We start from the raw sequence: 15,289 nt of genomic DNA, 5'->3' as shown, positions 1-15,289 counted from the left end.
CTCCCCCTTCCCTCCCTCCCCTTCTCCCGGTTACAATGTAAACCCTACGAGGACGGGCACAATGGGGAAAGAGGGGTACTGGGAAAAGGGGAGGTCCCCCTCCCTCCGCCCTTCCCCTCCCCCCTCCCTCCCCCTCCCCCTCTCTCCCTCCCCCTCCCCCTCTCTCCCTCCCCCCTTCCCCCCCTCCCCTTCCCCCCCTCCCCTCCCCTACCCCCTCCCTCCCCCTCCCCTCCTCCCTCCACACCTCTCTCTCTCCCCCTTCCCTCCCTCCCCTCCTCCCGGTTACAATGGAAACCCTACGAGGACGGGCCCAACGGGCACACTTGAGATGGGTGCTACAGTGAGAAGCACTATGTGACCGCGAATGTTTCAAAACAAGCACTTAAAAAGCACTTATCTCTTTTTAAAGTATATTTTTTTATTGCAAGTCACTTAACATACACAGATCAGCATTGGGCCCATATGCTCGTGGGCCACCGGGGCAAGTGTTTCGAAAAAAGCACTGAGAGTGTGTATGGGGAGAGAGAGAATGGGGGGGGGGTCTGTGAATGGGGACTGGGGACAACAGGGGTCGTTGCGGAGGGGGCTTGGTGGTGGGGGAAAGAGGGGTACTGGGAAAAGGGGAGGTCCCACTTCCCCCATCAACCCCTTCCTCCCCCCTCCTTCCCACCTCCATCCCCACTCCCTCCCCCCCTCCCTCCCCCCTCAATCCCAACCTCCATCACCACTCAGCCCCTAACTCCCTCCCTCCCTCCTTCCCTCCATCCCACCCTCCCCCACTCCCTCCCCCCTCCCTCCACCATTCCATCCCTCTCCCCCTCCCCCCTCCTTCCACCATCCCTCCACCCCTCCCGGTTACAATGGAAACCCTACAGGGACGGGCCCAACGGGGAAAGAGGGGTACTGGGAAAAGGGGAGATCCCCCTCCCTCCCCCCTTCCCCCTCCCTCCCCCCTCCCCCCTACCCCCCCTCCCCTCTCCCCCTCCCTCCCCCTACCCCTTCACTCCCCCCTTCCCCCCTCCCCTCCCTCCCCCCTCCTCCCTCCCTCCCCCTTCCCTCCCTCCCCTCCTCCCGGTTACAATGGAAACCCTACGAGGATGGGCCCAACGGGGAAAGAGGGGTACTGGGTAAAGGGGAGGTCCCCCTCCTCCCCCTTACCCTCCCCCTCCCTCCCCCTACCCCACTCCCTCCCTCCCCTCTCCCTCCCCCTACCCCCTCCCCTCCCCCCTCCTTCCCCATCTCCCTCCACACCTCCCTCCTCCCTCCACACCTCCCTCCTCCCTCCCTCACCCTTCCCTCCCTCCCGTCCTCCCGGTTACAATGGAAACCCTACGAGGACAGGCCCAACGGGGAAAGAGGGGAACTGGGAAAAGGGAGGTCCCCCTCCTTCCCCCCTTCCCCCCTCCCCTCCCCTCCCAAACAGTTCACAGTACCTCCTCAATTAGCCTCAAAAGCTAGGGAGTAGAAATAGGTTTTGAGCCTGGACTTAAAGGAGTCGATGGAGGAGGCAGTCCTGATGGGGAGAGGGATGCTCTTTCAACCCTCCCCCTCTCTCCCTCCCCCCTCCCCCCCTCCCCCCTTTCCGCCCTCCCCTTCCCCCCCTCCCTCCCCTCCTCCCTCCTCCCTCCCTCCCTCCCTCCCCTCCTCCCGGTTACAATGGAAACCCTACAAGGACGGGCACAACGGGGAAAGAGGGGTACTGGGAAAAGGGGAGGTCCTCCTCCCTCCCCCCCTTCCCTCTCCCCTTCCCCCCTCCCCCTTCCCCCTCCCCTCCCACCCCTTCCCCCTCCCCTCCCCCCCTCCATCCCCCTCCCCCCTCCCTCCCCGCCTCCCAGTTACAATGGAAACCTTACGGGGACGGGCCCAACGGGGAAAGAGGGGTACTGGGAAAAGGGGAGGTCCCCCTCCCTCCCCCTTCCCCCCTCCCCCTTCCCCCCTCCCCTCCCACCTCCCTCCCCCCTACCCTCCCCCTATCCCCCTCCCTCCCCCCATCCACCCTCCCGCCACCCCTCACCCTCCCCTCCTCCCTCCACACCTCCCTCCTCCCTCCCTCCCCCTTCCCTCCCTCCCCTCCTCCCGGTTACAATGGAAACCTTACGAGGACTGGCCCAACGGGGAAAGAGGGGTACTGGGAAAAGTGGAGGTACCCCTCCCTCCCCCCTTCCCCCTCCCCCCCTCCCTCCCCTCTCCCTCCCCCCTCCCCTCCCCCTCCCTCCCCCTCCCTCCCCCTCCCCTACCCCACTCCCTCCCCTCTCCCTCCCCCCCTTCTCCCCTCCTCCTCCCTCCCCCTCCCCTGCCCTCCTCCCTCCCTCCCCCTTCCCTCCCCCGCACTCCCCTCCCGGTTACAATGGAAACCCTACGAGGACGGGCCCAACGGGCACACTTGAGATGGGTGCTACAGTGAGAAGCACTATGTGACCGCGAATGTTTCAAAACAAGCACTTAAAAAGCACTTATCTCTTTTTAAAGTATTTTTTTTTATTGCAAGTTACTTAACATACACAGATCAGCATTGGGCCCATATGCTCGTGGGCCACCGGGGCAAGTGTTTCGAAAAAAGCACTGAGAGTGTGTATGGGGAGAGAGAGAATGGGGGGGGGGGGGGTCTGTGAATGGGGACTGGGGACAACAGGGGTCGTTGCGGAGGGGGCTTGGTGGTGGGGGAAAGAGGGGTACTGGGAAAAGGGGAGGTCCCACTTCCCCCCTCAACCCCTTCCTCCCCCCTCCTTCCCACCTCCATCCCCACTCCCTCCCCCCCTCCCTCCCCCCTCAATCCCAACCTCCATCACCACTCAGCCCCTAACTCCCCCCCTCCCTCCTTCCCTCCATCCCACCCTCCCCCACTCCCTCCCCCCTCCCTCCACCATTCCATCACTCTCCCCCTCCCCCCTCCTTCCACCATCCCTCCACCCCTCCCGGTTACAATGGAAACCCTACAGGGACGGGCCCAACGGGGAAAGAGGGGTACTGGGAAAAGGGGAGATCCCCCTCCCTCCCTCCCCCCTCACTCCCCCTTACCTCCCCCCTACCCCCCTCCCTCCCCTCTCCCTCCCTCCTCCCCCCTTCCCCCCTCCCCCCCTCCCCTCCCCCTCCCCTCCCCTCCTCCCTCCACACCTCCCTCCTCCCTCCCTCCCCCTCCCCTCCCTCCCCTCCTCCCGGTTACAATGGAAACCCTACGAGCACGGGCCCAATGGGGAAAGAGGGGTACTGGGAAAAGGGGAGGTCCCCCTCCCTCCCCCCTCACTCCCTTCTCCCTCCCCCCTCCCTCCCCCTCCCCTTCCCCCCTCCCTCCCCTTCCCCCCTCCCCTCCCTCCCCCTCCCCCTACCCCCTTCCCTCCCCTCTCCCTCCCTCCCTTCCCCCCTCCCCTCCCCCCCTCCCTCCCCCTCCCCTCCCCCCTCCACACCTCCCTACTCCCTCCCTCCCCCTTCCCTACCCCCACTCCCCTCCCGGTTACAATGGAAACCCTACGAGGACGGGCCCAACGGGCACACTTGTTCTAGTATCCCACTAAACCTTTCCTGTCCATGTGCCTGCCCAAATGTCTTTTAAATGCTGTTATTGTACGTGCCTCAATGATCTCCTCTGGCAGTTCATTTTCCATACCTACCACCCTTTGTGTGAAGAAATTCTTATTAATTCTTTCCCCTCTCACCTTAGGCCTATGCTCTCAGGTTCTTAATTCCACTATCCTGGGTAAAAAACTGTACATTCACCATATCCATTCCCTATGACTGATGAAAGCCAATACACTAAAACTCCTCTTTAATACCCAAACCACCCGTGATGCCACTTTCAGGGAACTACACTTTACACTAGCACTTTCACTGCTTAGTTTTTAGTTTAGTTTAGAGATACAACGTGGAAACAGGCCCCTCGGCCCACTGAGTGCGCAGATGAGCAATCCCCACACATTAACACTAATCTACACACACTAGGGACAAATTACAATTGTACCCCGCCAATTATCCAACAAACCTGTATGTCTTTGGGGTGTGGAAGGAAACCTAGAGAAAACCCACACAGGTCACGGGGAGAACTTACAAACACTGTACTGACAAGTACGTAGTCAGGATCGAACTTGGGTCTCTGGCGCTGTAAGGCAGCAACTCTACTACCGCACCACCGCCCGATCCCTCTGCTCTACAACACTCCACAGGCCCCTGCCATTCACTGCGAAGGTTCTACCTTGGTTTGACTTTACAAAATTTAACATCTTGCACTGATCTGCATAAAACTCCATTTGCCTCTCCTCGGCCCACTTGCCCAGCAGATCAAGACCCTGCTGTAATTTTTGATAACCCTCTTTGCAATCTGCGATACCACCTACTTTATTGTCATCTACAAACTTACTAATCAAGCCTTGTACACTCTCATCCAAATCAGTTGTAACCTGAGACAAGCCTCTTCATTGTCCACTATACCACCAATCTTCTCTCAACCTTATTGTTCCAAACGTGCGTTTCAAGGTAGATAAGGAAAGGTACAAGGATTAGAAATTAAGGATCTGAAGTGGGGAAGGATGATATGAATGTCATGAAACAGGACCTGGCAAAGGTTGACTGGGAGCAGGTACATCCATAACCCTACCAGTCATGCCATCCAGATTCTAATTATTAATATGGCAATATGATCTCTAAAGCAGCTTCTGTGATAATGACACTATTTGCATGCTCTCACAATCAAAGCACTCAGACTGGCACACAAATAATTCCATTTACCTTACAGACATTTTTCGGCCATTGAAGTGCCAGAATATTATCGGGAGGAACTTCCAAGTTAGATTTGCTATAAAACAAAAGTGTTTTCATTAACGGATCTGTGAACTGGCCACACAAGGAAGTGCTGATAGAGCAAATAGTAATTGGCGGTACAGCCCCCATTCACCTACTGCATATAAACCACCACAACACGCACTCACCTGGTAACTCCAGAGATGGGGGTAGAGATGTCAAAGGGAGGGAAAGAGTCAGAGTGGTCTAGGTGGGAGCAGAGTCAAAGTGGCAGCAGGGGTCATGAAATGTTTACATTCCATCTGAGTACACCAATCCAGTCATCTAGGTAGACAGAGCTCGGTTCAGTTTAGTTTATTGTCACATGTATCGAGGTACAGTGAAAAGCAGTGAAAAGTGACCAAAGGCAGCAGATCAAAACACCATCCACATTCCCCTCAGCCCCACACTTTCTGAACTTGGATGTTTCTCCTCACTTGCTTCCAATCCACTCACCACCCTCCCATTCATCTAGGCTTAATCAATGTAAATGCTGCATTCTCCAAGTTTATAATGTGAAGGTGTTTCTGGGGCTGCTTGGATTATGAATCCAAATCAGGTCTTACATTGTTCAATCCATGGTCTATAAAGAATATCAAGACAATAATGAATACTCTCCACATTCCTAGATGCGTGCACTTCCAATGACACTCGGAATGCTTGACTCATGTCTAGATGACCAAGGCGAATAACGCATTTAATGAGCACCCAGTCTATTCACACCCTCCACAGTGATACACCATGGCTGCAGTGTGTCCAGATTAAACTTCATCAGTCGTTTCTCTGCACATATTTTCAACCTATCTATATCCTGCTGAATCATTCGACAAGCCTCCTCACTATCCATAACTGCACCAATTAGGCAGCATCTCTGGAGAAAAGGAATAGATGATGTTTCAGGCTGAGTGAGAGTGTCAGTCCGAAGAAGGATTCCGACACGATACGTGACCTAGACGTTTCTCCGGAGATGCTGCCAGACCAGCTCAGTCTTTGCATATGCATGGGCGCAATCCCTTGTTAGGACAGGACGAGGCACTGGCACCTCAGGCTTGCCCCGGCCACTTGGCCTTAGTCTCAGTGGAAGTGCTGGCTGTCTCGGATTTTTTCCTGACAGCCCAGTCTTGACCACACAATGGTACTGGCAGACTCAGTTTTGTCCCAGTAACTCAGTCTTCCTCGGACTTGTGACAGGGGAACACAGCTAGCAGGGAGCCCTGCGCCTTGCCCCTTGCCTTTCCCTTTCCAACACTCTCTCTTTTCGCTAGAATGCCTAGGTTTATAGGGAACAGGCTGAAAAGGTTCTGGTGACCAAACCAATATAAGCTAATTGCCCCCCGCTGTTACCAATGATGCTGAGAATTGCCTCTCCTGGCCTGTCAGCCAATGAGAGGGATCAGAGCGGCATCTGAAGGAGGGGTCCCTCTCACATTGTGCACATCAACTTTGAATTCAATCTATCAAGTCTCTGTGGATCTCATGTACTTTAGCCTTTACATCAGCCTACCATGAAGGCCTGTGTTGAAAACTTTACTAAAATCCATTTATTCAACACCCATTGCCCTACGTTCAATTATCTTTGTCACCTCCTCAAAAAAATCAACCAATTTTTTAAGTTATCATCTCTGCCTCCCAAAGTCATGTTGACTATCCCTAAAAAGACTTATTATGGATAGATTAGGATTCTATCCCTAAAAATCTTCTCCACCAATTTTTCTACCACAGCCTCACCATCCTATGAATGACCTGTTTTGTCTCTATTTCCTGCCTCAAATGAAAGAATTGCAATGGGGTACCTGCAGAACTTTGGGATCTTGCATGTGGCTAAAGAGCATACAAAGATCTTTGTCAAGGCCCCAGCAGTCTCCACTCTTGTATTTTCAATGATCTGGGATAGATCCCATGAGGCCCTGGGGAGTTAACCACTATATTATTCTTCTAGAAAACAATACCTGTGCCACAGTGGCCCAAGGGCGACACAGTGACACAGCTGGTAGAGCTGCTGCCTCACAGTGCCTAGGACCAAAGTTTGATCCTGACCTTGGATGCTGACAGTGTTGAGTTTGCCTATTCTCCCTGTTCCTACATCCCAAAGACATGCGGGTTTGTAGGTTATTTGGCTTCCGTAAATTGCCCCTGATGTGTAGGAAGTCCATGAGAAAGCAGGATAGCATGGAATTAGTGTGTATTGGTGATCAATGGTCGGAATGGACATGGAGAGCCAACGAGCCTGTTTCCATGCTGTATCTCTGAACTAAAGCAGAGTAAACCTCCTCCTTCTTGATCACATGTCCCTAGAATATCAATATACCCCTCCCTGATCGCACTATTCTCTCCTTGGTGAATGCAGGTGCAAAGTACTCATTTAGTACCTCACCCATTTCCAGATCCAAGCATCAATTTATCCTTGACTGGTCCAATCCTCTATCTAGTTACCCACTTGTTTGTCAACAATGGGTAAAATATCTTGGGATTCTCCTTAATCCTACTTGCCATGGGAGTTTCATTTTCCTCCTATTGTCTATACATTTCTCAAAGGGCCCAATTTCAGCTTCCTCAAACTTCCTTTTTCTTTTTGACTAAACTTGCAGCATCTCTTGACATCCAAGGATCCTGAGCCTTGCTATTCTTGCCTTCCGTCCTCTCTCCCCAGCACGTGCCTAATACTGATGTCATTAGCCTCACCTCAATGTAGCACATTCCCCGAAGGTCCAGGCTTATCCTTGTCCGTAACTTACTGCAAATATATGGAGTTGTGTTTGCTGATCCCAATATGCTCATGCATTGAAACTCCAATCAGCTGGCCAGGCGCATTTCCCAATACAAGGTCTAGTATGGTCCCTTCCCTGGTTGGATCTAGATATTGTCAAGAAACCCTCCTAGATGCACCTACAAAAATTCTGCCTCATCTAAGCTTTTGGCACCACCGGAGACCGAGTCCATATTGGGAAAATTAAAGTCACCCACTACAACTCACCCTCTGCTTTTACATCTTTCCCATATATCTGTTCCAGGGGTTTACTTGGACACTATAACATGACACAGTTGCATCAGTCACTTCTCCAGCTGTGATTTTTGTTTGATATAAAGGGTGTCAGGGGAAAGTTCAGAGCAACTTGCAATGAAACTGGACAGGATTGGTGCGTAAGATTCAAAATGGTGGCGGTTGCAGTAAAAGAACGGTGCTGCTGGGGTCTTTCCTCCCACACCTTCGGCAGCACTCTGTGCTCAAGGTTGATTGCGGGGTGGCACCCTGGGGATCGAAGGCTGAGCAGTGGCCGTGTGAGGCGAGTGACGACATGTTTATGGGTGGATGTCCCCTTGTCAAAGTGTCGGTGGAGTGGGCCACTGGAGGCCCTGCAGCAGCCGGGGGCTCGAGTGGCTCAGGTGCCGCACTAAGAGGCCGAGTGCGTGGATCAGAACCAGCCTGCTGCAGCACGGAGTGGCGGAGTAGGGGTGGAGGACTTTGATAACATCGTCTGGCCAGATCGGCCGCTGCAACTCCAATGCAGTGCCGCCACTAGGACAACTGGCCTTTATGGCCAAGTTCGGACTCAACATTTTAAACAACCTTGGACTTCAATCTTACAAATAGCGCTGGAAATGTGGTGTGCCTTGTGTAATGCCTGTAACAGTGTAATCTACTATTCCGACACTCTTGTACTTAAGTATGTTTGTGTCTTTGTATAGTAAGATTCTTACTCAAGTGTACGTACCTAGTTACATGTGACAATAAAGTACCATTTAACCACTGGATCAGTAAACATTGAGGTGAGCTGCATTCTGAGTTGGAGACTTAAAGTTAAGAATTAAAGCTGTGCAAACCCATTAGGGCACAGAGGAATGGTCAGTGCATTGTATTTTGTAACATTTTATCTTGCATCATTTTAACTTTCTTGTAAAATTTAATCGCACATTTTATTACGTATTTTATGCCATAATAGTTTTTGATATTTACTTCCAATAAACATTTTAAAGACTAACATCTATAAGTTGAGTACTTTGAGAGTGTTGGCTGGTTTTACCGCCCAGACCGCACTGAGCCTGCACTCCCTGGAATTTAGAAGGATGTGGGGGGGACCTGATTGAAACATCGAATAGTGAAAGGATTGGATAGAGTAGATGTGGAGAGGATGTTTCCACTAGTGAGAGAGTCTAGGAACAGAGGTCGTAGCCTCAGAATAAAAGGACGTCAATTTAGGAAGCTGAGGAGGAATTTCTTTACTCAAAGGGTGGTGAATCCATGGAATTCTTTGCCATAGAAGGCTGTGGAGGCCAGGTCGATGAATATTTTTAAGGTGGAGGTAGATAGACTCTTGATTAGTACGAGTGACAGGCTTATGAGGATAAGGCAGGAGAATGGGGTTGAGAGGGAGCCATGATTGAATGGCAGTTGATCAGCCATGATTGAATGGCAGAGTGGACTTGATGGGCTGAATAGCCTCATTCAGCTATCACTCATGAACAGATGGGATTAATCCAGACACAATGGAAAGAAAAAGCTCCCCTTACCAGTAATCCTGACTGTACTCACCCAGAACAGCTGGCTGCCACCAGGAAGAGGAGCAGGAGGAATGGCAGACCCATGTCACGGCGGAGACAGTTGTAGGCTATTGTAGCTGTAATGCACAGTGGGATGCTCAGGCTTTATACATCCCCAGGCTGCAGGCTCATGAGATCAGATGGGGCTGTGGTCACACAGGCTTCCTATACGACATGTTCCAACCACAAGTTCTTGCAACTACCAGAGGTACACTCCCTGCTCTTACCACAGGCACCAGAGCCTGCAGCAGAATAGGACAATAATGATAAACAGTCAAAATGATCAACATGCCCTAGAATATCAATATACACCTCCGTGATTGCACTATTCTCTCCTTGATGAATACAGGTGCAAAGTACTCATTTAGTAACTCACCCATTTTCGGGGAATCCATGCATAAATTCTCTTATTTACCTTTGACTGTTCCAATCCCCTCCTTAGTTACCCACTTATTTGTCAACAATGAATAAAATATCTTGGGATTCTCCTTAATCCAACTTGCCATGGAAGTTTTGTTTTCTTCTTATTGTCTACATTTCTCAAGGGCCCAATTTCAGTTTCCTCATCCTTTCATATGCTTCTTTTTTTCTTTTTGACTAAACTTGTCATCGAAGGTTCGTGAGCCTTGCCATTCTTGCCTTTCATCCTGTCTCCCCAGCTCATGCCTAATACTGATGTCATTGGCATCTTCTCAACTTAGCACTCTCCTCCAAGGTCCAGATTTATCCTTATACGTAACTTTCAGAAAACATATGGAGTTGTGTTTACTGTTCCTGCATTGAAACTCCAATCAGCAGGCCAGGCTCATTTCCCAATACAGGGTCCAGTATGGTCCCTTCCCTGGTTGGATCTAGATATTGTCAAGAAACCCTCCTAGATGCACCTACAAAAATTCTGCCCAATCTAAGTTTGTGGCACCAAGGTGAGTTAAGTCCATATTGGAAAAATTAAAGTCACCCACTGCAACTCCTCTGTTGCTTTTACATTTTTCCCATATATCTGTTCCGGGAGTTTTCTTGGACACAATATTATTCTTCTAGAAAACAATACCTGTGCCACAGTGGCCCAAGGGCGACACAGTGACACAGCTGGTAGAGCTGCTGCCTCACAGTGCCCAGGACCAAAGTTTGATCCTGACCTTGGATGCTGCCAGTGTTGAGTTTGCCTATTCTCCCTTTTCCTACATCCCAAAGACATGCGGGTTTGTAGGTTATTTGGCTTCCGTAAATTGCCCCTGATGTGTAGGAAGTACATGAGAAAGCAGGATAGCATGGAATTAGTGTGTATGGGTGATCAATGGTCGGAATGGACATGGAGAGCCAACGAGCCTGTTTCCATGCTGTATCTCTGAACTAAAGCAGATTAAACCTCCTCCTTCTTGATCACATGTCCCTAGAATATCAATATCCCCTCCATGATCGCACTATTCTCTCCTTGCTGAATGCAGGTGCAAAGTACTCAGGAGGAATGGCAGACCCATGTCACGGCGGAGGCAGTTGTAGGCTATTGTAGCTGTAATGCACAGTGGGATGCTCAGGCTTTATACATCCCCAGGCTGCAGGCCTGAGATCATGAGATCAGACAGGCTTCCTATACGACATGTTCCAACCACAAGTTCTTGCAACTACCAGAGGTACACTCCCTGCTCTTACCACAGGCACCAGAGCCTGCAGCAGAATAGGACAATAATGATAAACAGTCAAAATGATCAACATGCCCTAGAATATCAATATACCCCTCCGTGATTGCACTATTCTCTCCTTGATGAATACAGGTGTGTAAGGGGTTTCTGCGCCGAGCTTTCGCCCGACCTAAGGTCCCCGTGCCTTGCTCTGATCCCTTGACCAGGCCGTGCACACTGGTTCCCCGTGAGTGGTTCGACCCACTCACCCCTTACGGTTCTAGACACTGGGCTTAGATGCAGGAGCTCTTATAGTGCAGAAAAAATTCAACCAGACCAGATTTCAAAACCAGGGTTGAAATGAAAAGGCTTTTATTCAGCACTTGGGACTATTGTCCATGAATATATTTATACAGTTCTATAAGACATATCTATAATACACATACCGAATACAAGAATACCTTTGATTTATTAATCACGAAACGCACAGTTCACAAGACATATACCCGAATACCCTTTTCGCTGAAAACTTAAAAACACACAGTTCCACGAGACATATATCCGAATACCTTCTTCGCTGAATTCTTGAAACACACAGTTCCACAAAACATATACACGAATACCCTTTTACTTATAATAATAATAATAATAATAATACATTTTATTTATATAGCGCTTTTCATATACTCAAAGACGCTTTACAGAGATTTTGAGAACATAGGGAAATTAATAAATAGATAAATAAGTAAATAAATAAATGAACAGAGAAAGGAGACAGTAGGTGAGGTGACCTTCAGTGGTTCTTATGAATTCTTAAACACAGTTCTGCAAGACACATACACGACTGTAAGATGGGGAACGTACGACGCATCGCAACCTTGACCAACCCATATTTTAATACACACCCAACGTTTATTCACAACCACCCTCCCCTCTACACTAAACTATGTCCAGGATATGTAGGATTTGGAGTGCATGCTCACCATGGGGCTATTACTGGGGTTACTGGCTGTTCGTTTTGCAGTATTTCTTCTCCAGTTGCGTGCCTGTTCCTCCCTCTTGCATCCGTTCTTCTTTCCGACTTTCTTCTTGACTTCAGTTGACTTCGAACCCGGTTTTCTCTGCGCTTCTTGACTGTGTCTGTCTTGACTGCTTGCGTTCCCTGCAGGTTTTCTTCTCGAGTTGACTTCACTTATTCACCCAAAAGTAGTGGCCAGTTATACTGTTTCTGACCCGTCCTATCTCCCGCCAGATCTTGGAATCTCTTTGTTCAAAAAGATATGTATGAGGTTTTCTTCTGATCTGCGCTTATGTTCGGGGATACCGGGGATGGCCAGACGGTGTTAATTGGGATTTCGTTGTGAGGTGATGGGTGTTAACTGGTTTCCCATCACCTACCAGGTAGTTTTCTATGGGCTATTGTGCCCCCTCACTGAGATGAACTGTTTAGGTCGGCTTGGGGCATTGTGAGTATGCTGATGTCAGCGCCCCAGTGTCTGGACTCCGACCTGGTTTCGTAGGTTTCTGCATGGCCAATACCCATCCTTTGTTCTGGCCGTAGCTTTGCAGAAACCTAGAGACTGGGTTGTAAGGTTTTTTACCTTTTGTGGCTGGTCACGAGGTCCTGCAGCCATTTTAGGACCCACAGATTGTGACATCCTTTGGTAAACTGACTGCAGCCTTTCTCCGCTATCAGCCCCAGTCTCCCGTTTAAAATGTCCAAACTGCAGCTCTTTGGTTTTGTGTTGATTTCAGAATGAGGGAAAACTTCTCAAATCTTACAGGTGCAAAGTACTCATTTAGTAACTCACCCATTTTCGGTGAATCCATGCATAAATTCTCTAATTTACCTTTGACTGTTCCAATCCCCTCCTTAGTTACCCACTTATTTGTCAACAATGAATAAAATATCTTGGGATTCTCCTTAATCCAACTTGCCATGGAAGTTTTGTTTTCTTCTTATTGTCTACATTTCTCAAGGGCCCAATTTCAGTTTCCTCATCCTTACATATGCTTCTTTTTTTCTTTTTGACTAAACTTGTCATCGAAGGTTCGTGAGCCTTGCCATTCTTGCCTTTCATCCTGTCTCCCCAGCTCATGCCTAATACTGATGTCATTGGCATCTTCTCAACTTAGCACTCTCCTCCAAGGTCCAGATTTATCCTTATCCGTAACTTTCAGAAAACATATGGAGTTGTGTTTACTGTTCCCAATATGCTCCTGCATTGAAACTCCAATCAGCTGGCCAGGCTCATTTCCCAATACAGGGTCCAGTATGGTCCCTTCCCTGGTTGGATCTAGATATTGTCAAGAAACCCTCCTAGATGCACCTACAAAAATTCTGCCCCATCTAAGTTTGTGGCACCAAGGGGAGTTAAGTCCATATTGGAAAAATTAAAGTCACCCACTGCAACTCCTCTGTTGCTTTTACATTTTTCCCATATATCTGTTCCGGGAGTTTTCTTGGACACAATATTATTCTTCTAGAAAACAATACCTGTGCCACAGTGGCCCAAGGGCGACACAGTGACACAGCTGGTAGAGCTGCTGCCTCACAGTGCCCAGGACCAAAGTTTGATCCTGACCTTGGATGCTGCCAGTGTTGAGTTTGCCTATTCTCCCTGTTCCTACATCCCAAAGACATGCGGGTTTGTAGGTTATTTGGCTTCCGTAAATTGCCCCTGATGTGTAGGAAGTACATGAGAAAGCAGGATAGCATGGAATTAGTGTGTATGGGCGATCAATGGTCGGAATGGACATGGAGAGCCAACGAGCCTGTTTCCATGCTGTATCTCTGAACTAAAGCAGAGTAAACCTCCTCCTTCTTGATCACATGTCCCTAGAATATCAATATACCCCTCCCTGATCGCACTATTCTCTCCTTGGTGAATGCAGGTGCAAAGTACTCAGGAGGAATGGCAGACCCATGTCACGGCGGAGACAGTTGTAGGCTATTGTAGCTGTAATGCACAGTGGGATGCTCAGGCTTTATACATCCCCAGGCTGCAGGCTCATGAGATCAGATGGGGCTGTGGTCACACAGGCTTCCTATACGACATGTTCCAACCACAAGTTCTTGCAACTACCAGAGGTACACTCCCTGCTCTTACCACAGGTACCAGAGCCTGCAGCAGAATAGGACAATAATGATAAACAGTCAAAATGATCAACATGCCCTAGAATATCAATATACCCCTCCGTGATTGCACTATTCTCTCCTTGGTGAATACAGGTGCAAAGTACTCATTTAGTAACTCACCCATTTTCGGTGAATCCATGCATAAATTCTCTTATTTACCTTTGACTGTTCCAATCCCCTCCTTAGTTACCCACTTATTTGTCAACAATGAATAAAATATCTTGGGATGCTCCTTAATCCAACTTGCCATGGAAGTTTTGTTTTCTTCTTATTGTCTACATTTCTCAAGGGCCCAATTTCAGTTTCCTCATCCTTACATATGCTTCTTTTTTTCTTTTTGACTAAACTTGTCATCGAAGGTTCGTGAGCCTTGCCATTCTTGCCTTTCATCCTGTCTCCCCAGCTCATGCCTAATACTGATGTCATTGGCATCTTCTCAACTTAGCACTCTCCTCCAAGGTCCAGATTTATCCTTATCCATAACTTTCAGAAAACATATGGAGTTGTGTTTACTGTTCCCAATATGCTCCTGCATTGAAACTCCAATCAGCTGGCCAGGCTCATTTCCCAATACAGGGTCTAGTATGGTCCCTTCCCTGGTTGGATCTAGATATTGTCAAGAAACCCTCCTAGATGCACCTACAAAAGTTCTGCCCCATCTAAGTTTGTGGCACCAAGGGGAGTTAAGTCCATATTGGAAAAATTAAAGTCACCCACTGCAACTCCTCTGTGGCTTTTACATTTTTCCCATTTTTCTGTTCCGGTAGTTTTCTTGGACACAATATTCTTCTTCTAGAAAACAATACCTGTGCCACAGTGGCCCAAGGGCGACACAGTGACACAGCTGGTAGAGCTGCTGCCTCACAGTGCCCAGGACCAAAGTTTGATCCTGACCTTGGATGCTGCCAGTGTTGAGTTTGCCTATTCTCCCTGTTCCTACATCCCAAAGACATGCGGGTTTGTAGGTTATTTGGCTTCCGTAAATTGCCCCTGATGTGTAGGAAGTACATGAGAAAGCAGGATAGCATGGAATTAGTGTGTATGGGTGATCAATGGTCGGAATGGACATGGAGAGCCAACGAGCCTGTTTCCATGCTGTATCTCTGAACTAAAGCAGAGTAAACCTCCTCCTTCTTGATCACATGTCCCTAGAATATCAATATACCCCTCCCTGATCGCACTATTCTCTCCTTGGTGAATGCAGGTGCAAAGTACTCAG

At 49.3% G+C, this 15,289-nt stretch overlaps 1 protein-coding gene across 1 annotated transcript in view; it reads right to left on the bottom strand.

Annotated features, from left to right (window-relative positions):
* Positions 1–9,372, bottom strand: part of LOC144590579 (ribonuclease T2-A-like) — a 30,970-nt gene extending 21,598 nt beyond the window's left edge. The window contains exons 1-2 of the mRNA XM_078395098.1: positions 9,302–9,372; positions 4,720–4,786 (exon numbers count right to left, since the gene is read on the bottom strand). Of these exons, the coding sequence (XP_078251224.1) occupies positions 4,720–4,786; positions 9,302–9,354 (120 nt within the window). The 5' untranslated portion in view covers positions 9,355–9,372. The remainder of the gene's footprint in view (positions 1–4,719; positions 4,787–9,301) is intronic.
* Positions 9,373–15,289: the final 5,917 nt, after the last annotated feature.

This window comes from Rhinoraja longicauda, unplaced genomic scaffold (assembly GCF_053455715.1).
Source record: "Rhinoraja longicauda isolate Sanriku21f unplaced genomic scaffold, sRhiLon1.1 Scf000217, whole genome shotgun sequence".
NCBI lineage: Eukaryota > Metazoa > Chordata > Chondrichthyes > Rajiformes > Arhynchobatidae > Rhinoraja > Rhinoraja longicauda.
This window is presented reverse-complemented; position numbering and strand designations above follow the sequence as displayed.